Source organism: Microcaecilia unicolor, chromosome 3 (assembly GCF_901765095.1).
Source record: "Microcaecilia unicolor chromosome 3, aMicUni1.1, whole genome shotgun sequence".
Lineage (NCBI taxonomy): Eukaryota > Metazoa > Chordata > Amphibia > Gymnophiona > Siphonopidae > Microcaecilia > Microcaecilia unicolor.
The window spans coordinates 364754207-364777491 of record NC_044033.1 but is presented as its reverse complement, the minus strand read 5'-3'; the positions used below and the strand labels follow the sequence as shown (position 1 = coordinate 364777491).

At 43.8% G+C, this 23285-nt stretch overlaps 1 protein-coding gene across 1 annotated transcript in view; it reads left to right on the top strand.

Annotated features, from left to right (window-relative positions):
• The window catches only part of MAN1A1 (mannosidase alpha class 1A member 1), a 309444-nt gene that overhangs the window by 90366 nt on the left and 195793 nt on the right, over window positions 1-23285 (top strand). Inside the window, exon 4 of the mRNA XM_030198560.1 lies at window positions 18311-18391. Coding sequence (XP_030054420.1) covers window positions 18311-18391 — 81 coding nt within the window. The remainder of the gene's footprint in view (window positions 1-18310; window positions 18392-23285) is intronic.

Below are 23285 nucleotides of genomic sequence, written 5' to 3'. Positions count from 1 at the left end.
TAATTAGGCCTTACCTGCTAATTTGCTTTCCTTTAGTCCCTGCGGACCGGCCCAGAATGTGACTGATGGGTTGTGCACACATTCCAGCAGGTGGAGACTGAGAAAAAAACTGTGACTCTAGCGAGCCAATAAGAGCCCTTGCCAGCCAGAGAAAGATCCAGTAATAAAGTACCAAAGCAGAAGAAAAGAAGTACATAACCTGTGCATCCAAAAAACCTGAGCAGTCACCGGCACATTGCCAACAAAGGGTGAGTGCCTGCAAATATATCAAAGTCCTATAAACAGGACATTATAGACAGACAGAAAAAAACATTTTTTTCTTGTTTTTTTTAAATTTAAATTTTTTTAAATAGAGAAATAAACTAGCAACACAGCTCCAATAAATAACGTCGAACCTCTGAAAACACAGATATCTGAAGGGAGGGATCTGGGCTGGTCCGGAGGGACTAAAGGAAAGCAAATTAGCAGGTAAGGCCTAATTTACCCTTCCTTAGCGTCCCTCCGGACTGGCCCAGAATGTGACTGATGGGAAGTAACAAAGCAGTGAAATTATGGGAGTGACCCTAGCAGCCCCGCCGACAAAACACGTGCTCCGAAAGCAACCTGTCGACGACTGAGAACGTCTAAACGGTAGTGCTTACAAAAAGAATGCAAGGACGACCAGGTCACCACCCTACAAATCTCCTCTGGAGGAACCAGACAACGCTCTTCCCAAGAAGCTGCCTGACCTCTTGTAGAATTAGCCTTAACATGCTCTGGAACAGTTTTCCCAGAAAGCAGATAGGCTGAAGCAATCATTTCCTTAAGCCATCGAGAAATAGTGGGCTTAGAGGTCATAAGCCCCTTACGCGCACCTCCAATCAGAAGAAACAAATGATCAGATTGCAGAATGTCATCCGTAGACTTAATATAGTGCTTCAACACTCGTTTGACATCCAAACACTTCAAACTCCTCTGCTCCTCCGAGCCGGAGAAAGAACCTAACACAGGCAATACAACCGACTGAGAAACATGAAACCGAGATACCACCTTGGGAAGAAAAGACAGAACTGGCCGCAAAACTACGCGATCGGGACAAAACTCCAAAAAAGAAGATCTACACAACAACGCCTGCAACTCCGAAACTCACCTAGCTGACACTGTCTTCAGAGTTAAATCCTTTAAAGAACAGGATGACAAAGGCTCGAAAGGAGGCTTAGTAAGAACCGAAAGCACCAAATTCAGATCCCACTGAGGAAACGAACATTGAGAGGGAGGATGAAGAAGATTAACCCCTCTGAGAAAACACATCACATCCGGATGACTAGCCAGCGACTTCCCTTGGATACAACCACGAAAACACGTCAACGCCGCAATCTGCACCTTAAGAGAAGACAAAGCCAAACCTTTGTCAAACCCCTGCTGCAAAAAATCCAAAATCTGCTGCACCGAAGCTCTAAAAGGAGATAGACTACACACCCTACACCAATCCTCAGAGATCCTCCCAAGTGTGCACATAATTCAAAGAAGTCGAACGCTGACGAGAAAGCAGCATAGTAGCAATGACCTAAGTAGAGTAACCTTTTTTTAGTCAACTTAGCCCTCTCAAGAGCCAAGCCGTAAGACAGAATCGATCCGGATCCGGATGAACGACCGGACCCTGCAACAAGAGATCTTGCGTGATCGGAAGCCTGAAGGGAAGATCCACCAGAAGACGTCGAAGGTCGGCATACAACTGCCTTCGAGGCCAATCTGGCGCCACCAAAATCAGACGATCCTTGTAACTGTCTACCTTCTGAAGAAGACGTCCTATCAGAGGCCAAGGAGGAAAAGCATACATTAGCCAGTCCGGCCAGAATTGAAGAAGAGCGTCCACTCCCTGCGTTTTGGGGTCTCTGCGATGACTGTAGAACAGAGGAAGCTTTGCATTGCCTGCGGATGCAAACTGATCCATTTTGGGAGAACCCCAACGATCAACCAACAGACAAAACGCCACTTTGCTTAGCGACCACTCTCCGGGATCAAGCATGTGACTACTGAGAAAATCTGCCTGAACGTTTAGAACTCCTGCTACATGAGCCGCTGACAGAGCCATCAGGTTGACTTCCGCCCATTGTAGAAGCAACGACGCCTCTCGCTCTAACGGTAGGCTCCTCGTCCCTCCTTGCCGATTGATATATGCGACTGCTGTGGCATTGTCTGACATTACTCGCACTGCCCGGCTTCTCAAAAGATGAAGAAACCTCTGAAGCGCCAGACGGTTGGCCCTGGTTTCCAACATGTGTGCTCTGGCCCAGGGCACCGTCTCGATTGCTGCCGCCATTGAACCCAGAACCTGAAGATAGTCTTTTGCCGACGGACTGGACGTCCGCAAGAAGAGACTAAGAGTCTGCAGTTTGAGGACCCGAGCTGGCGGCAGAAATACACGACCCAGCTGTGTGTCGAAGAGGACTCCCAGATACTCTAAGGACTGAGAAGGCTGAAGACGGCTCTTCTGGAGATTGACTACCCAACCTAGGGACTGCAAGAATTCGACCACCCGAGCCGTCACCTGAACATTCTCTTGGAAAGACTTTGCCCGAATCAACCAATTGTCTAAGTAAGGATGGACTAAAATGCCTTCTGTTCTGAGAGCCGCAGCTACAACTACCATGACCTTGGTAAACGTACGGGGAGCAGTCGCAAGCCCGAAGGAAAGAACCAGAAACTGAAAATGGTGACCGAGCACTGCAAAACGAAGAAAATGTTGATGTGCAGGACGAATGGAAATGTAGAAATAGGCTTCTGTAAGATTGAGAGAAGTTAGAAACTCCCTGGACTGCACCGCAACAATAACTGACCGGAGAGTCTCCATCCGGAAGGAGGGCACTTTGAGAGCTCGATTGACCGCCTTGAGATCTAAAATCGGACGGAAAGAACCCTCTTTCTTGGGCACCAGAAAATAAATGGAATAACGGCCTTGACCTCTCTCCACCAAAGGCACTGGACAAATCGCACAAAGATCCAGAAGTCTGCTGAGAGTAAGTCGAACTGCTCCGGCTTTGGCGCGAGACCAACGGGATTGCAGAAAAGCATCCGACAAAGGGTGAGCAATTTCTAAAGCATACCCGTCTCGAATAACCTCTAATACCCACTGATCTGAAGTAATTTGGGCCCATCTCTCTTGACATTGCGCCAAACGAGCGCCCACTTGTACTAGAGGCTGGACCCGCACACCTTCATTGTTGAGAGCGGGAAGAAGAGGAAAGAGAACCCCCTTGCCTCTCGACCTCCCCTAGGACCTCCTTGAAAGGACTGAGTCCGTTGGAAGAATCTGGAGCGCTGCCCCTGAAAAACTGTGGTTGGCCGAAAACGACGAAAATCACAGCCTCTGCCACGAGCTGAGAAACGACCACGACCAGAACCTCTAGGACGATCCTCCGGCAACCTTGGAACCTTAGCTTCACCCAGGCTATTCACCAGCTTGTCCAACTCTTCACTAAACAGAAAAGAACCCTTAAAGGGAAATTTACTAAGTTTAGACTTAGAGGCCGCGTCTGCTGACCAACCACGGAGCCAAAGAGTACGGCGAGCCGCCACAGAAAAAGCCATAGACTTTGAAGAAGCCCGAAGCAAATCATAAAGAGCATCTGCCAAAAACGCTGCACCCATTTCCAGTTTGGCCACTTCATTATCAATAGCGGAAAGATCATCTGAAGAGTGGTCTAATAACCTCTCAGACCACCGGAAACAAGCTCTCGTGACCAAGGAACCACAAATGGCAGCCTGCACTGCCAGAGCTTGAAACATCAAAAGCATTCTTCAACAAGGATTCAATCCAACGATCCTGGGGGTCCCGCAGAGCTGTGCCACCATCTACCGGAACCGTATTGCGCTTAGTAACGGCGGAAACTACTGCATCCACTACAGGAAAGCGTAAGAGATCTTTATCCAAGTCAGGAACCGGATAAAGCCTGCCCATGGCCCTAGCAAGCCGAAAAGCAGAATCTGGAAACTCCCACTGAGCCTGAATAATATCTCGAATATCCTGATGCATGGGAAAAGACCTACTGGCCGTGCGAATACCCTTGACTAACAAATCCACCTTTCTAGGCTCAGCCACAGGGGTATCCTGGTCGTCAAACCGGAGGGTAGACGAAACTTGAGAAATAAGCTCCTGAAGGTCATCCTTATGAAAAATTCTTACCACCGAAGGATCCCCCCCCCACAGGAAGGGATTCTTCTCCATCTACTGCCTGATTAAAATCCTCAGAAAAAACCTCTTCAGGGAACCATGTCTCCGCTGCCAGAGAAGGTAACTCCTGCTTAGGATCAAAGGAATGATCCTGCTCTGCCTGCACAGATTGCCTGACCCTTTTTAAAGGCACAGAAGAACTCTCCAGAGATCTCTTAGCTGGAGGTTCAGTAGGGGCCGATTGGTGTAACAAGAAGGTTTGGTACATCTGTACCACAAACTCAGGAGGGAAACCAGCTACCCCCTGAGGCAAAACGGGAGTTGGAGCAGCAGACTGTGAAGGCAGAGAGGCCCGGGGAGCGTCTGACACAGAAAAATCTAAAATGGCGGAAGTTCCTGCCAAAACCGACCTCGAGGGAGAGGGAGATGCAACCGCATTACAGACACCCGAATTGGCCCTCCCCTTCGCCGGCACCACCGCTGCCGCCGCTGATTTAGCCAGTCCTGCACCCTGCTCCTCAAAAATTTCTGCCGTGGTGCAGATCTTGCAGACGCCGCTCGACCCGAGGCCCCGACACTGACAGATGGAGCACCGCTGCAACTTCTCCAACATCGGAACAGCTGATAAATGCGAAAATGAAAGTAAAAGCACCATTTGAAAGCAAACACTTCAAGGAGCTGCCCTGCTTGCCTAAATCCAGCCAAAAACAGCAGGGCTGTAAATCACGGACCCAAAGCCAGGATTTCTTTTACTTTTCTCAAATAAAAGTAGCTGCCTCTCCCTGCCTCTATAGGTCTTCCCAGGAAAGAGCTGGAGGAAACTTTATCTTAGGCTGTACTGTCAAAACAGAATGCTTCACAAAGCACCTATTTTCTTATTTTCTTTCTTTCGGGGAGGGACTGGGACACCCGAGTGTGACACCCCCGAGGCAAACTGAGACCCCCAAAGGCCTCAGCCTTTTCCAAGCAGGTTTTTTTTTTTTTTTTCAAAAGTTGCACAGAAATAACCTTTTACCAGAAAAAAATTAAATGACAGAATAGAGAGAGAATGAGACTGAAGGACTCGCCACCTTCCACCTGCTGGAGACTGAGATTACTGGATCTTTTTCTGGCTGGCAAGGGCTCTTATTGGCTCGCTAGAGTCAGTTTTTTTCTCAGTCTCCACCTGCTGGAAGGCGTGCACAACCCATCAGTCACATTCTGGGCTGGTCCGGAGGGACGCTAAGGAAATCCTCTCTTGGCATCTAGTTCAGCTCCTCAGTATTTTCTATCTTCAGCAGGTAGATGGACACACTTTTCAGCCTCTTGTTCTGAGTGCTTTGCTCCTGGTCCAGTTGGTCAACTGGTTCCCAGTTGACCTTTATGGGTGGCTTGAGTCAGCAGTCATATCTAGAGATCTTCAGAGCCTTGTTCTAGAGATCTTCAGAGCCTTGTCTCTGGTGCCCCGTGAATTTACTTCTTCCCTCCCTTCACCTCTCCTGTGTTTCCTGTTCACAGAACTGCATGTGTCTAGTAGCGCTATAGAACTTAAGTCTTAGTTTCCTGTGGAGCTCTCCTTTTACAGCACAGCAACCTTAAAAAAAAAAAAAAGGAAAGAGGTTTGCTGTGTTGGTCCTCAACCTTTCTTATCTGTGGTAAGACTTGTGGAAACTATGAACTTGGGGGGAGCAGTGGTAAGTGTAGACTGTGAGCTTGGGGGAAGCAGCCGGTAGTAATGTCTGACTAAAAGTTTGACTCAACTGCTTGGAGGGCTGCAAGTTCTACTTGGTAAGGGGATGGATCCTGACTCACCGTTTGGGACACGTTGTGCTGTTCTCGTGCTAGTTTGGGTGAATGGCGACTCCCGCAGAGGCAGTTAAGTGGTGGTCCTGCTGTGGGACCCGCCGGCTGGCATCAAGGCGTTAGTGTGTGCATACTGGAAATCACACGGGACGTGGATGCAGTGGTCATCAGCAGCACATTTTCTGATTTGGCACAGAATACATATATGCCGGGGGTTTCGGGCTCTCCGTCAGGGCTGGTACGCAGTTTGATGCAGGAGAAGCGTGGGAATGGGCACTAATTTGTTGGTGCCGACTGGCAGTGAGGAGCAACCTCTGTCTGATCCACATATGGAGTACAGCTGTCATTTTACAGCCTCAAGGCCCAACAGAGCATTCAGCTGCATCAGGATCTTTGTTTTCTCTGGAGTTTATGTTCTCATACACCTGGCCTATTTATTGAAACAGGGACAGAGTTGCTGCAAGGTGCGTTAGTTTCTCGCCCCACTGCCCCTCCAGCTCCTAAGAAATCTCACTTAGCCTCATCTGCCCAGTCCTGGAAGTCTATCTCTGCTTCTCCCTCCCTACTAGGAGTAGTCCAGTGATTAGTGCAGCGGATTTTGATCCTGGGGAACTGGGTTTGATTCCCACTGCAGCTCCTTGTGACTCTGGGCAAGTACAAAGTACCTGCATATACTATGTAAACCTCTTTGAATGTAGTTGCAAAAAAAAAAAAAAACCCAGAAAGGCAGTATATCGTCCCATTCCCTTTCCCTTATCTGATGTGGCCTCAGTCTATTCAGGGGAGCCATCATTGAAGCAGCTGTTAGAGGAGAGAGAGCTCCCTCCTGAGGAGGGGAATGATCCGAAAGTGCTGAGGCTTCGTAAAGAGGAGCTCAGTACCCTTATTTATGAGGCACTGGCAATGCTTTCCATTGAGGAGCTTTCTGCTTCAGTGTCAGGAGTTCTATCTTAGTTTATCATGAGGGGGCTTAGGCTTATGATGTGAGCTGCTAGGCAGCCACCTATACTGTCAGCACTGCACACAACTAATCCACAGCCTCTATGGCCTGCCTGCTAGACAGCCTCTACTACAAACTCTCAACTACAGCCTATTCTGCCTTCCCAATCTGAGTCATGAGGCAGCCTGCTGTAAGTTCTTTACTACTTGCAATCTATACTGTCTCTCCATGGCTATTACAGTTCTTTGTTTCCCAGAGATATGTGCAGATAACACTCAGACATTTAATATAGGTAAAATAACTTATCTTTTATTTGCATACTGTAGATTGATGTATCTCACAGGATTAAGGTGAGCAGGAATTAGGAATACAGCATACAAGTCAGGAACCATGAACATATAGAAATAGCAACCAATTTTTAATCCACAATAGAACACTACCTCCTATCCTGTGACTCTCCAATTTTCTCTGGAGTCTTTCATGAGGTACTTTATCAAGCTTCTTCTGAAAATCCAGATACACAATGTCAACTGTCTCATGTTTATCCACATGTTTGTTCACCCCTTCAAAGAAATGTAATAGATTGTTGAGGCAAGATTTCCCTTCACTAAACCCATGTTGGCTTTGTCTCATTAATCCATGCTTTTGAATTTTCTCTCTAATTTTGTTCTTTATAATAGTTTCTACTATTTTGCCCGGCTCCGATGTCAGACTCACGGATCTATAATTTCCCAGAAATCCTCTGGAACTTTTTTTTAAAAATCAGTGTTACATTGACCACCCTCCAATCTTTCGGAACCACGCTCGATTTTAAGGATAAATTACATTTTACTAACAATAGTTCCACAAGTTCATTTTTCAGTTCTATCAGTACTCTGGGATGAATACTATCTGGTCCAGGAGATTTGCTACTCTTCAATTTGTAGAACCGCCCCATTACATTCTCCAGGTTTATAGAGATTTCATTCAGTTTCTCTGTCTCATCAGCTTTGAATACCATTTCTGGCACCGGCATCTCTCCCAAATCTTCCTTGGTGAAGTCTGCCCTGTACTAGCTTTGTTTCTCAATTACTGGTGTTGATACCTAATCTCTGCTAAGCTTCTTTGGATCCATTCCTTCTAAACAGGCTTCCTTTGTGTTTATACCACACATTTTTGGATTCCATTACCATTTGCATCTCCACCACCTCCCATGGCAGGGCATTCTAGGTATCTATCACCCTTTCTTTGAAAAAAATACTTCCTGACATTTTTCCTGAGGCAGCCCCTTTTCAACCTCAGTTCATGTTCTCTAGCTCTACTACATTCCCGTCTCTGGAAAATATTTGTTTACGGATTAATAAATGTCTATCATATCTCTCCAATTTCTCCTTTCCTCAAGGGTATACATGTTCAAGTCAGGAAGTTTCTCCTCGTATGTCTTGGTACGCAAACCCTATACCATTTTTGTAGCTTTTATTTGAACTATTTCAAGTCTTTTTACATCCTTAGCAAGCTATGGCCTCCAAAACTGAACACAATACTCCAAGTGGGTCCTCACCAATGACTTGTACAGGGACATCAACACCTCCTTTCTTCAATACTTTATACCCCTCTCTCTGCAGCCTAGCATCCTTCTAGCCGCAACCACTGCCTTTTCCATTGTTTCATCATCTTGAGATCCTCAGAGACCATCACTCCAAGATCCCTCTTCTGAGCTGAGCTTACCAATTTCTCCCCTCCTATCTGGTACTTATTTTGGATGTATGCACCCCAAGTACATCACTCTGCACTTCTTGGCTTAAATTTTAACTGTCATACCCTTGACCATTCTTCCAACGTTTGGAGATCCCTTCTCATAGTTTTTATTCCCTCCAGGGTATCCACACTATTGGTTATCTTTGTGTCATCTGCAAAATGGTAAGCTTTTCCTTCTAACCCTTCAGCAAGGTCTCTCACAAATATATTAAACAGAATCGGCTCAAGGACCATACTCGCCTTCCTTTCCTTCATAGTGGATTCCATTTATCACCACCCTCTGTCGCCTGTCAGTCAACCACTTTCCAGTTCAGTTCACCATTTTGGGTCCTAAGTTCAGTCCTCTCAGCTTATTCATGAGTCTTCTGTGAAGGGACCGTATCGAAGGCTTTAAATGTAGTGTATGTCCTTTATCCAGTTCTTTGGTCACTCAGTCAAAGAAGTCAATCAGATTCATTTGGCAGGATTTTCCTTAGGTAAAGCCCTGTTGTTTCAGAACCTGTAACCCGATTGCTTCTAGAAAGTTAACTATCCTTTCCTTCAGCGGTGGTTTCAATATTTTTCCTACCACCGAAATTAGGCTTTCTGGCCTGTAGCTTCCCACTTCTTTCCTGTCTGTGCTTTTCTAAAGAGGGACCACATCAGTTCGTCTCCAATCCCACAGAACCTCTCCCATCTCTAGAGATCTGTTAAATCCTTAACAGGTCCCATCAGGACTTGTCTGAGCTCCCTTATAAGAGGCATATTTTCAAAGCACTTAGCCTTCCAAAGTTCCATAGAAACCTATGGAACTTTGGAAGGCTAAGTGCTTTGAAAATATGCCTTTTTTAGTATCCTGGGATGTATCCTATCCAGCCCCATAGCTTTGTCCACTTTCAGATTCTCAAGCTGTTTGTAAACGCTTTCTTTCATGAACGGCGCAATAGCCACTCCATTCCCAGATACTCCCTCCTTCTCCAGGATTTTATTCTGTGATCACCTTAGAGAAGTATTTGTTTAGCACGTTCGCTCTATCCTCATCACTCTCCACATAGCTATTCTCAGCACCCTTCAGTCTTACAATTCCATTCCTATCTTTTCTCCTTTCTCCTATATATTTGAAAAAGGTCTTGTCACCAATCTATACATCTTGAGCCATTTTTTCTTCTGCCTGCGTTTTCGCTAGACATATTTCCCTCTTCACTTCTTTGAGTTTAATCCGGTAGTCTTTTCCGTGATCCTCAAAAACTACCACAGTTCTTCTGCAATCCAGCCTTAGAGCAACATAACATAATGTTTGTACCCCTACTTACCTCCCCCCCCCCCCCCCCCCCCCCCCCAGTATATCTGTTGGGAAAGAAAGCTATAGCATGGTAATGATCATGTATTACTACTTTGACCCCCTTCTATTTATTTAAAGTGTAATCCATATATACTTCACACAACATCCCCCCCACACATACCAGCTGAAATACACCTTCTAGTACCTCAGTCATTTTTGTACCAGGTTTTCATGGATTTCCATGCTAATGAAATTGAGTTCTTAGGGCTTTAATTCTATCCATCGTATAGATCTACCATAACTTAATTGCCACATCTTCTCTCCCCCCCCTAGTGTATTCTTCCAGTCCCTTGCTATCACCCACCTTGCTGCTACTAAACCATAATGAATAATAGGACTTAGCTTTAGTTAAAAAAAAAAAAAAAGAGAGAAAAAAACTTAGATTGTGTGCCCACTAGGAACAGAGAAAGTACCTGCATATAATATGTACAGCGCTGCGTCCATCTAGTAGCTCAACAGAAATGGTTGGTTGTTGTAGTAGTAGTAGAAGACAGGATTCTGGAGTACATTTTGATACATTGCCCTTTTTATTGATTTCAAAGTTCAGCTTAAAACTTTTGCACCACAGGACATTCATACCATATATAAAACCATGCCGCTTGTTACCCACAGCCCCTCCAGCACAACCCCTTCCTTGTACCATTGTTTAACCCTCACTGGAGTAATGTATGCTCTGTACACTAATTTTATAGTAAGAGTCTTGGAGCTGTACAGATGCACTGGTATATTGAACTATCGTATAAATCTCTTCCCAGTCATCCTTGAGGATTTTCTACCCAAGTCTTTTTCCCAGCTCCTAATATATGCTGCCGGGGGAGTGGGTTTTTCAAATAGAATTATTTATAGGTTAGACCAGTGGTGTGCTGGTAAATGTTTAACAGGATCTCTCCCCGGTCCACCTCTGCGCCCCCCCCCCCCCCCCCGGTCCACCTCTGCTCCCTCCCCGGGAGAGAGCCTGGGGGGGGGGGGGGGCAATGCATTACTCCAGGAAAAAAATTAAATGATCCCAGGTTCCAATCTAATTCATGTTTAATGTGAGATAAAATGCCATAAATAAGTAAATAAATATAAACTTTTAATGTTGAGCACCTGATTCTCAAAGTGGACATATTCCAAACTCTATAATGAAAGTTGATAAGAGTTCAGGTTTCCTGGTGTCCCATACCATCCACCCTAGAAAATTAAAAAGCAAAGTTTGGGAAAAAAGAATGAACATCCATTACTGAGATTAAGATGGGTATTATTTAAGGCTTCTATTAGCTTTTAAGTGATACAACACTGGATACCAACAAAAAGTGTTTATCGAACATATACAAAAAAAAGAGTTTACTTTCTCCCTACCTTACCACTTTATTTTGAAACATTTTTAGTGTCCAATGTTCCCGTAATAAACCATGTGGGAACAGATTGATGAACATTGGACACTAAAGAGTTAAAGCCGCTTCAGTTCTACACGTTGGTAAGCGTTTACAAAGGAGTCTTGGTTGGTCCAGTGTTTATATTAATTCTTAATACTTTGCACTGTAACGCCACAATATGCAGGTGCGATGGGTATACTCATGGGCTGAGCACGTCCCATACGAAACAAGCTGCAGAGAGTGACACCAAGGCCCCACCCGTTGCACCTTGAGACGTTTCTGTATAGGAAACAATTTGACTGGACCAAGCTGCTCTATCATTCGCACTTTCCATCCCAAAGCAGCTGCACTGGTAACCTAATAACCAGAGACAGAACTCGGCAACGTGCCAAACCCAGAAGCAGCAGCAGCACAGAGGATACAAGCAACCACCACCGTTACGGCAATTTCCTCACTGGCCTTTTACCTGCCCACGAAGTTCTCCAGCACCGAGCTCTTGCCGGCGCTCTGTCCCCCGACCACGGCGATTTGAGGCAAGTCCAGCTGGCAGTTCTGCCCGATAGCTGCGAAGGCAATCTGCAGCTGGTTCACCAGAGGAATCAGTTCCTCCATTCCCCAGTTCCCCATGGCGACTTAAGGTGGTTGCTTTACTTCTTTTATTAAATTACTTATTTTCCATATCCAAACCTATTCTCTGTTGCAATTCAAGTAACATAGTCATTTCCTTGTCTCAGAGAAGTTGAACTCACAGGTTTAGCTGAAGCTACGACTTGCTAATTTTTCCTTGGGCCCAGAAGACAGTAGCTAACTCCATTTAATCTTTTAAAGCAGTGTTAACACGTCAGAAGGAACAGGCTGCTTCAGCCAATCCCAGGGGCCTTCCTTCAACATGTTCCGCCCCCGAAGGCTGAAGGAAGGCCCCTGGGATTGGCTGAAGCAGCCTGTTCCTGCTGACGTGTTAATTTGTTTGTTTGTTTTTTTTAAAGCAGTGTTAAGCGCGGATTCGCTTCGCCCGAAGCTGCTACAGAAGAGAGGTGGGTTAGGGGGACGCCGTCGACACTAACAGGTGTGGACCAGAGCCCAAATTTTGGGAGCCAGTTGTTAAGTAGCTACTTTACAACCAGCTTCCAAAATTCTGAAAAAAATAACAACCGGCTTTCGCGAGCACACCACTGGGTTAGACCAGTGGTTCCCAAATCTGAGCCTGGAGGCACCCCAGCCAGTCAGGTTTTCAGGATATCCAGAATGAATATTCATGAGAGATTTGCATAAGGTGGAGGCAGTGCTTGCAAATCTCTGTAATGAGTATTCATTCTGGGTATCCTGAAAACCTGACTGGCTGGGGTGCCTCCAGGGTCAGGTTTGGAAACCACTGGGTTAGACAAAGAATTCCTCCTGCCTCTAAAACTGTTAGCAAACTTTTCAAATGGGGTTCACTTCTACCAAGTCCCCTTCAAATTGATGCCTCTGTATATAATAGCAGCTGAAAATCCCTCCAAGAGAGAGAATTAATCACCAATCATTTAAGGAGTCAATCTCTATTATAAAAAGACTGTTTGCTGAAAAACACACGTCCAAAGAATAAACAAATAGGCAAGTACTTTGGACGTGTGTTTTTCAGCATAGTCTTTTTATAATAGAGATTCACTCCTTAATTGATCTGTATATAATAGAGCATCTTCCTGTTGCTCATGCCATATTGAACCTTGAGTTCTTCAAATGTTGTCATGGTCTTATCAGTATGAATTGACCTAAACAGTTTATACCTTTATCTTCCCATGTTCTATAGTCTAGAAAAGTATTTCCTGACTCAAATGCAGTATATCAGATGGCATTATACCTAGAAAACCGTTTCACTTTCAGCAGCCTACGTCGCACAGTTTCCTATATATTTAATATCAATGTAGTAAAAGGGTTGATTATCATATGTTCTACACTCAGGCCTTCTAGGATCCAAAAGATTCCCCATTGGGGTGTTCCGCTTAGCATGACCTGTTCTAATGGCACCTATAATTTTAATTGTGTGCACATTCTACAGTCTAACAAAGCTTATAGCTGTTCTGCCCTGTAAAGTGGTGATAGGCATAATCATTCTCCGAGGACAAGCAGGCTGCTTGTTCTCACTGATGGGTGACGTCCACGGCAGCCCCTCCAATCGGAATCTTCACTAGCAAAAGCCTTTGCTAGCCCTTGCGCGCCGATGCGCACCGCGCATGCGCGGCCGTCTTCCCGCCTGAAACCGGCTCGTGCCGGCCAGTCTTCTTTTGTCCGCGCTCGGTACGGTCGTGTTACGCCGATCGCGCCCCTTAAGTTGACCTCGCGCGTCTCTTTTGACTTTTCGCTACAGAAAAAAAAAAAAAAAGGATTTCGGAAGAAGACCTTTTCGGTGTTTTTCCCTTTCCTCTATTTTCAGTCTTTGCCCCGGTAAGTTTCTTTTCGTCTTCGGGGTAGGCCCTTTTGAGGCCTCGGGTCGAATTTTTTCTCCCCCTCTTTTTGGTGCCTTACGCAATCATGAGTTTTGATCTTGCCGGCGTGATTTTTCCGCCCATGTCATCGAAGTCTCCCAGCGGCTTCAAGAAGTGCACTCAGTGCGCACGGGTAATCTCGCTCACTGACAGGCACGCGTCGTGTCTTCAGTGTCTGGGGGCTGGGCACCGCCCGCAGGCCTGTAGTCTGTGCGCCCTTTTACAAAAGCGGACTCAGGTAGCGAGATTGGCCCAGTGGAACGTTTTGTTCTCGAGCTCTTCGTCGGCATCGGCACCGGGAGTATAGAGTGCATCGACGTCGACAGCGTCTAGACCTCCGTCCTTGGCCGCGACTGCATCGAGGCATCGACCCTCTGCATCGGGGCTGAGACATCGGAAGGCTGCGTCGGCGTCAGTGGTACCGGGACCTCCACTTCTGCTGATGTCGTCGGACAATGGTGCTTCGACTGGAGTGCAGGTGAGGGCTGTCCATTCCCCTGCTGGTGGCGGTGAGCCTTCGGGTGGGTCTCCCCCTACCCTGAGGGCTCCTGCGGTACAGCCCCCCCGAGACCGACCTTCTTCGGCCTCGGCCCAAAGGAAGCGACGGCTGGATTCTACGTTCTCCTCATCGGTGCCGGGAAGCTCCAGTGACATGCTTCGTTCCAAAAAGTCGAAGAAGCATCGACACCGGTCCCCTTCCCGTACCGGCACCGAGAGCTCTGGGTCGCCGAGGGAGTCGGCACCCAGTAGGCATTGGCACCGAGAGGACCGCTCACCCTCTGTTCAAGAGGTGTCGATGGGCTCCACTATGGACAGCCCGGAACAGCCTCCACGCCCGGAACAGACTCTGACATCGACACCTGCATCGGCTTCCACGTCTTTCTCCACAGCCGCTCTGCACGAGAGTCTCCGGGCCGTCCTCCCAGAGATCCTGGGAGAGCTGTTGCGCCCTTCCCCTCCGGAATCCCCAAACAAATGCTCACTTGCAAATAGAGAAGAATCTTCTCAGCTGACAGGCCCTACTTGGAATCGCACCCAGCTGTAGCCAGGTTACCCCTTTCACAATGACTATCAGTAAATTACACTAATAAGGAGTAATATATGATGGGAAATATTTCTATATCTTTCTGCCACGTTTTCTTGTTCTCAAACTGCATTTCTTTATGATCGACACCTCTGTGATTGCCATTCTGGTGTTTTCTTCCCTTTTGCCACTATATCCCACATTGGTAATGCTTAGGTCAGGACCAAAACCTGGTCCTGGTGCAGGATATCCACATGAATATTGGTGAAAGAGATTGGCATGCAGTGAAAGCAGGGCATGCAAATATCTTATGAATATTCATTATGAATATCCTGAAAACCTGACTGGGATGCCTCCAGGACAAGGTTTGGGAACCACTGACCCTAAGCATTGACAAACTAAACATAGTGATAGAAGAGAAAAAAGAAACACCAAAATGGCATCACTGGTTTAGATATTTGTAAAAATTGATGACTCTACAGTGCGCTTCTGTTTCGTAATTTCTTCGTCTGGAGCATTATCTTTAAAGTGCCAATTCTTGTGCCCTATAAATCAACAACTTTTATTAATATTCCAACTGTGTTAACCCTTATATAAATATATATATATTTTTCACAAGTACTCACAGTTATGGGTTATCGCTACTGAACTTCTCAGTCTTATTTTCTCTTACGTGTGCCACACAATGGCGCCGGTCACATGATTTTATGTCGTCAGACGCCTTTAAGTTTATTGTTTCATGAACTTTCTTAGAACTTTCGAGAAATCGCTTTCCAAAGGTAATGAGGAAACGTTCTTTCAAGATGTTAGAAAGAATTAATTATAAAAATACGTTCCACTCAATTTTATTATTTAATCCTGTAGGGTTTAAAGATTCTAGTCGGTAAATCCAGCGTTGTTCTTTTTGCAATAGTTTTCTGTCTCGATCTCCTCCTCGTATATTTAAAGGGACATGATCAATCACTAAACATTCATATTCCATGAATCCATGTCCCTGATCTAAACTATGTTGCACCAAAGAGTTACTTCAAGAAAAAAGAGAAAAGAAAACTACCATTATACAAGGGCATACCAGATGTGGGAAATGTAAATACTGCACCATCATGAGAACCACCGATAAGTTTAAGAACCCTCTAAATGAAAAAGAATATGACCTTAGATACAAGACGAATTGTGAATCTATATATGTAGTATACATCTTAATATGTCCATGCCAGAAATTATACGTGGGAAAGACAAAAAGATCTTTAAAAACAAGATTGAGTGATCATAAACATAACTTAAAGTTTAAAAAGAGAGAAACCCCTTTGGTGCAACATAGTTTAGATCAGGGACATGGATTCATGGAATATGAATGTTTAGTGATTGATCATGTCCCTTTAAATATACGAGGAGGAGATCGAGACAGAAAACTATTGCAAAAAGAACAACGCTGGATTTACCGACTAGAATCTTTAAACCCTACAGGATTAAATAATAAAATTGAGTGGAACGTATTTTTATAATTAATTCTTTCTAACATCTTGAAAGAACGTTTCCTCATTACCTTTGGAAAGCGATTTCTCGAAAGTTCTAAGAAAGTTCATGAAACAATAAACTTAAAGGCGTCTGACGACATAAAATCATGTGACCGGCGCCATTGTGTGGCACACGTAAGAGAAAATAAGACTGAGAAGTTCAGTAGCGATAACCCATAACTGTGAGTACTTGTGAAAAATATATATATATTTATATAAGGGTTAACACAGTTGGAATATTAATAAAAGTTGTTGATTTATAGGGCACAAGAATTGGCACTTTAAAGATAATGCTCCAGACGAAGAAATTACGAAACAGAAGCGCACTGTAGAGCCAACAAAGAAAAGCCAAAAGATAAGTGCTTAGTTTATATGAAAAAGAAAAAAAACTTTAAAAAATCTTTTAGAACTAAGACTAATGAGGATTCCCGTTGTTAATATATTAAATTACAACGGAGAGGTGTAGTTTATGTCAGATAATAAACGCACCGGAAATCTGAAGTCTGAATTCTGAAATTCTGAAAAAAGAAAATTGGTGTTAACATACATAGAGTGCTTGAGCGGTAATCATTGGTATAATTTCTTAACAAGCACGGAAATAGTTGTTTAATTGAAAAATTGATGACTACAAAAATATATAAAATGAAGATCTGTAAAAAAAAAAAAAAAATGAACTTGCCATCTTTTCTGTGGCTCATAAGCAAACCTCCCCCCTCCATTAAAAAATATATTTAATGCAGAGGCACTGATTTTACTGCTATACAGGTTAATATTCAAAGCCATTTACTCAGATTACAGCTGTCATCTGGATAAATAGTTGTTGGCACTGGCCATGGAAATTTAGAGACACTATCTGGATAGTGCTGCTGAATATCCTTAGAGACTACCTTGGATAGTCAGTGAATGAGCAGGGTGAAAGCAGAGCCAATAAGTATCTAGAAAGCAGGGATATTCAGACATCTCTAATTAATTACCTTGATAAAGCTAGACCAGAAAAATTGCTGTCCTAGCTTTATCCAGTTACCTATCCAGACCACTGTCTGGTTAGTGTTTTGACCCTGACTGCACTGCAGGGATATTCAACACCGGCAGCAGTTGTAATGCCAGCACTGAATATCCATGTTTTGTCTAGCCACAATGACTATTTCTTTAAAACAATGCTGGCTGATGTAGCTGATTATTGGTCTAATTATTTCAAAATGTGTGTGTGTGTGTGTGTGTGTGTGTGTATGTATGTGTATATTGATATTCAACAAAACAAAAAGTATGATAGTGCTACACCTCTTCGACTGAAACTGCACTGGCTCCCTATCATGGCCTGCATTACCTTCAAACTTTGTACACTGGTCCACAATACAGTGATGCCCCTGGTTTTATGATTGCCCTAATTGATCTTCCAGCCAGGAATAGTATCAGCTCATCTTGTACCTATTTGAATCTTCATTATCCTAATTGCTTTGGTCTTAAATATAAAATGTCCTACACGTCCAATTTCACATACTTAAGTACTCAAATGTGGTATTCATTACCAAAAAGACTGAAGAGGATACATGACCATCAGGAATTCAGGTGAACTTTAAAGACCTAGTTGTTTTGTAAGGCCTACCCTTCTGATTCTGCTTAGCTGCTTCAACCCTGCACTGATTTAAAAGACTATGTTATTTCTTATTTCTTTGTCTTTTATTGTTCCCAACTACCTCTACCTTCCCTTACCCAGTTTCTAATTGTACCTGTTTAACACCGACCCAATTCGGTGTCTTGTAAGCCACATTGAACCTGCAAGTATGTGGGGAAAATGGGGGATACAAAAGCTGCAAATATATATATGTATATATATATATTTGCAGCTTTTGTGTTATATATATTTATAATAATACAATCTGTGATTCCTATTCATTTAACTTTTTTCTTTCAGTTCAAAGTTGTTGGTTTGTTATGTTTTTAGTATTTCTCAAGTATTTTATTATACCTTTTAATAATAAAAATTTTAAGTATGATTATTCTTTTTCTTAGAATGCCGAAGTCTCAGTCTTCGAAGTAAACATTCGATTTGTTGGTGGATTACTTTCTGCATATTATTTGTCTGGTGAAGAGGTAAGTTTGTCATTACCGTTACAAATGTGGAGTCTCAGTGAGTTATCTTTGGTTATCCTTTTAATTCATGTTGCTTTTATTTCTTTGGTTTGTAAAAAATTTTTAATTGTTATTTAAACCATAACCCTCCAGTTTTGGTCTCCACATCTTCGACAACTGAATCTGTGGTATTTTGTCTTGCTATATAAATTTCCACACTTTCCCATGTAATTTGTTGGAAAAAAATAAAAAGAAATAAAACAAAAGAAAATAGGATGATACCTTTTGTATTGGACTAACAATACATTTCTGATGAGCTTTTGAAGGTAACCTTTCTTCGGATCAGAAATTCAGAAATAAGCAAATGATGACATAGAATATATCTGTGAAACATACAAGCATTCTAATGACAGTCTCATTTCTGGTCACACCTAGAGACCTTTTTTTGATACAACACTTGGCTGACTCACTGTGACTTATAGTCCCAACCACCCCCCCCCCCCCCCCCCCCCCCCCACAACCCACCCACCCCAGGGTCTTCCACTCATATATAGACAAGTTAAAACTCATTAACTTTACTCTTCAGTCATACACAGGCAATCTTGTAGACTGTTAACCCTATTATAGTACATCTGTTCATACCCATTTCAACCAATCAGGATGACTTATTCTCTGTAATAATTGTGGTGCTTTAGTTTCAAGGCAAATCTGGAGACTTAAGGCTTGTCCTATCTGTCTCCCGCTTGCTAGTTTAAAACAGGAGCTCAGTAAACTAAAGCAGGAATTGGGTGCACTTAAAGCAGCTTCTATGACTGCACAGAATCATACCAACTTCTCACCACTGCCTCAAAGGATAAAACCACCTAAGAACAGATGGTTCACGGTAGGCTCAGGCAGACTACGTTATGTGGCACAGAAGCATCTGCCCTTACAAGTGTTGCCTCTACAGAACTCTTCTGCTCCATTACAGCACTGTGATGTCCCTGAAAATAGAACTGAGGTGGAACAAAAAGCAATGAAGGTTGATCAAAAAGATAAGAAGGTGCCCAAAGAGAAAATACACCCCCCAAAGCACTAATATTGAAACTCATACCAGGAAACTGTTGCTACTAGGGGATTCCATTATCATAGGCATTAACTTTGACACACAGTTCAAGGGGCCATGCAAAGTTAAATGCCTTCCAGGCTCCTCAGCTACCAGGAGCACCAAGCAAATAATCTCTATAATCAGAGAAGAAACTAAGGAGTGAAACACTGATGTTGTTATCCACCTGGGAACAAATGACTTGTCCAGTAATACCCCACTTGCCATGCAGAGAGCTTTTCAGGAGCTGGGGGAGGGGTTAAAACCTTTGATACAAACAATAGCTTTTTCTGAAGTACTACCTACCTTTGGAAAGGGAGAGAAAAGATTGCAAAGTACTGAAAATTTCAATAGCTGGTTCCAAGCCTGGTGTCACCAAGAAGGATTAAGGTACATAGGAGGATGGGACAATACATGGAAAAAACAAAAAACTATATTGTAACGATGGTCTACATCTCACTGTGTGGCAGGAAAAAAAATCCTTGGAGAAATTTAGACAATTTATTTCTAGGCATTTAAACTAGAAGGCGGGGGTGGCATATGGAGGCAGGTCACTTCAAGTGCTCACCCCTAGCTAAAGACAAGATGTGACAGTAGAAAAGAAAGCAATGAGAACAACAATCTTAGCAAATCACTTCTTACAGCAGGAAATGAGACTAAACAAAATACTAAACAAAAGATAAAAACGCCACTGAAATGTAGATGGAAAGCGATGACCACAAATGCTCGCAGTCTAAGCAATAAAGTTCATGAACTGCAAGCCCTGATGTTGGAGGCAGACTTAGACGTTGTTGCATTCACGGAGACATGGCTCAATGATTCCCATGAATGGGATGTAAATATACCAGGCTATAATCTATATAGGAAGATGGTTGTAAAGGTGGAGGAGTAGCTGTCTATGTGAGAAGTGATATTGCAACGACTGAAATGACAGGGGCCTGGGGAAAGGAAGAAGCGATATGGATCACCTTAAAAAGAGATGATAGAACCTCTGTCCACATGGGTGTTGTCTACAGACCTCCGACACAATCAGAGGAACTAGATAAAGATCTGATTGCAGATATCCAAAAGTTTGGAAAGAAAAGAGAGGTGCTGTTACTGGGAGATTTCAATCTGCCAGATGAAGATTGGAATGTTCCATCTGCGGAATCAGAAAGATCGTGGATGCTTTTCAAAGTGCTCTGCTCAGAATGGTGACGGAACCCACGAGGGAGGGAGCGACACTGGATCTGGTGTTCACAAATGGTGATAGTGTGTCAAATGTCCGAGTGGGAGTTGCTGCATCTGTCTGTTTTCTATATATAAATGTTTTTATATAGCCATTATTGATAGAGACTGTGGTGTCTAGAGAGTTGACTGGGCAGCAGTGACCATCAAACAGTTTAGTTTGATATAACAGCTGAAGTGGAGGGCAGCCACTCAAAACTCAGTCTTGGATTTCAAGCATGCTGACTTTAGTAAAATGGGGGAATACCTGAGGAAGGAGCTGATGGGCTGGGAGGACATACGAGAAGTGGAAGGGCAGTGGTCCAGGCTGAAAGAAACTATAAATATGGCCACAAACCTTTATATAAGGAGAGTAAATAAAAGCAAGAGAACAAGGAAACCGATATGGTTGTCCAAGCAAGTGACTGAGAAAATAAAGGCTAAAGAGTTGGCGTTCATGAAATACAGAAAAACTCAAGAAGAGGAACATGGAGAGGAATACCGGATGAAACTGAAAGAAGCCAAGAGAGAGAGAGGTGTGGCGAAAGCGGAAGAACAAATAGCTAGAAATGTAAAGAGGGGCGACAAAAATTTCATCAGGTATATTAATGAAAGGAGGAAGACTAAAAATGGGATTGTGAGACTGAAAGATGCGAATCGCTATGCGGATAATGATGAAGAAAAAGCATATTTGCTAAACAAATACTTTTGTTCTGTTTTCACAGAAGAAAATCCTGGAGAAGGACCACGATTGACTGGCAAAAGTACATATGAGGATGGCGTGGATATAGCACCGTTCGCAGAAGAGAGTGTATATGAACAACTTGAAAATCTAAAGGTGGACAAAGCCATGGGACCGGCCGGGTTCCACCCCAGGATATTGAGGGAGCTCAGAAAGGTTCTGGCGGGTCCTCTTAAAGATTTGTTTAATAAATCCTTGGAGACGGGAGAGGTTCCATGGGATTGGAGAAGAGCGGATGTGGTTCCTCTTCACAAAAGTGTTGATAGGGAAGAAGCTGGAAACTACAGGCCGGTAAGCCTCACTTCGGTTATTGGAAAAGTAATGGAAGCGATGCTGAAGGAAAGAATAGTGAATTTCCTGGAAGCCAATAAGTTGCAAGATCCGAGACAACATGGTAAATCGTGCCAAACGAATCTCATTGAATTGTTTGAGTGGGTGACCAGAGAATTGAATCAAGGATGTGCTATAGATGTAATTTACTTAGACTGCTGCAAAGCTTTTGACACGGTTCCCCACAGAAGGCTCTTGAATAAACTTGACAGGCTGAAGATAGGACCCGACGTGGTGAACTGGATTAGGAACTAGTTGACCGACAGTCGCCAGAGGGTGGTGGTTAATGGAATTCACTCTGATGAGGGAAAGGTGAGTAGTGGAGTGTCTCGGGGATTGGTGCTGGGGCCAATTCTGTTCAATATATTTGTGAGTGACAAAAGGTAAAGTTTGCCTTTTTGCGGATTTGTAACAGAGTGGACACCTTGGAGGGAGTGGAAAACATGAAAAAGGATCTGCAGAAGCTAGATGAATGGTCTAATGTTTGGCAATTAAAATTCAATGTGAAGAAATGCAAAGTGATGCACTTAAGGAGTAGAAATCCACGGGAGATGTATGTGTTAGGCGGTGAGAGTCTGATATGTACAGGCAAGGAGAGGGATCTTGAGATGATAGTATCTGAGGATCTGAAGGCGACGAAACAGTGTGACAAGGCGGTGGCCATAGCCAGAAGGTTACTAGGCTGTATAGAGAGAGGTGTGACCAGCAGAAGAAAGGAGGTGTTGATGCCCCTGTACAAGTTGTTGGTGAGGCCCCACCTGGAGTATTGTGTTCAGTTTTGGAGACCATATCTTGCTAAGGATGTAAAAAGAATTGAAGCGGTGCAAAGAAAAGCTACAAAAATGGTATGGGATTTGCATTACAAAGACATATGAGGAGAGACTTGCTGACCTGAACATGTATACCCTGGAGGAAAGGAGAAACAGGGGTGACAATGATACAGACGTTCAAATATTTGAAAGGTATTAATCCACAAACGAACCTTTTCCAGAGACGGGAAGGCAGTAGAACTAGAGGACATGAAATGAGATTGAAGGGGTGCAGACTCAAGAAAAATTTCAGGAAGTATTTTTTCAAGGAGAGAGTGGTGGATACTTGGAATGCCCTCCCAAGGGAGGTGGTGGAGATGAAAACGGTAACGGAATTCAAAAATGCATAGGATAAACATAAAGGAATCCTGTTCAGATGAAATGCATCCTCAGAAGCTTAGCAGAGATTGGGTGGCAGCACCGGTAGTTAGGAGGCGGGGCTAGTGCTGGGCAGACTTCTACGGTCTTTGCCCTGAAAATGGTAGAAATCAAAGTAGCACATATGAGTTTATCTATCTTGTTGTGCAGACTGGATGGACCATACTGGTCTTTTTCTGCCGTCAACTACTATGTTACTATGATTCTTCTCAGTTTTTCTAGCTCTGGATTGTATGTTTGTACTGCAGTAAGTTTTTTTTTTTTTTTTTTTTCCCTCTGGGTGTTTTAAGGGAACAGGCAATCTTTTTGAAGATTATTTTGGGGTTGTATCCTTTTTGGATGAAGGATTCAGTTATGGTTTTTAGG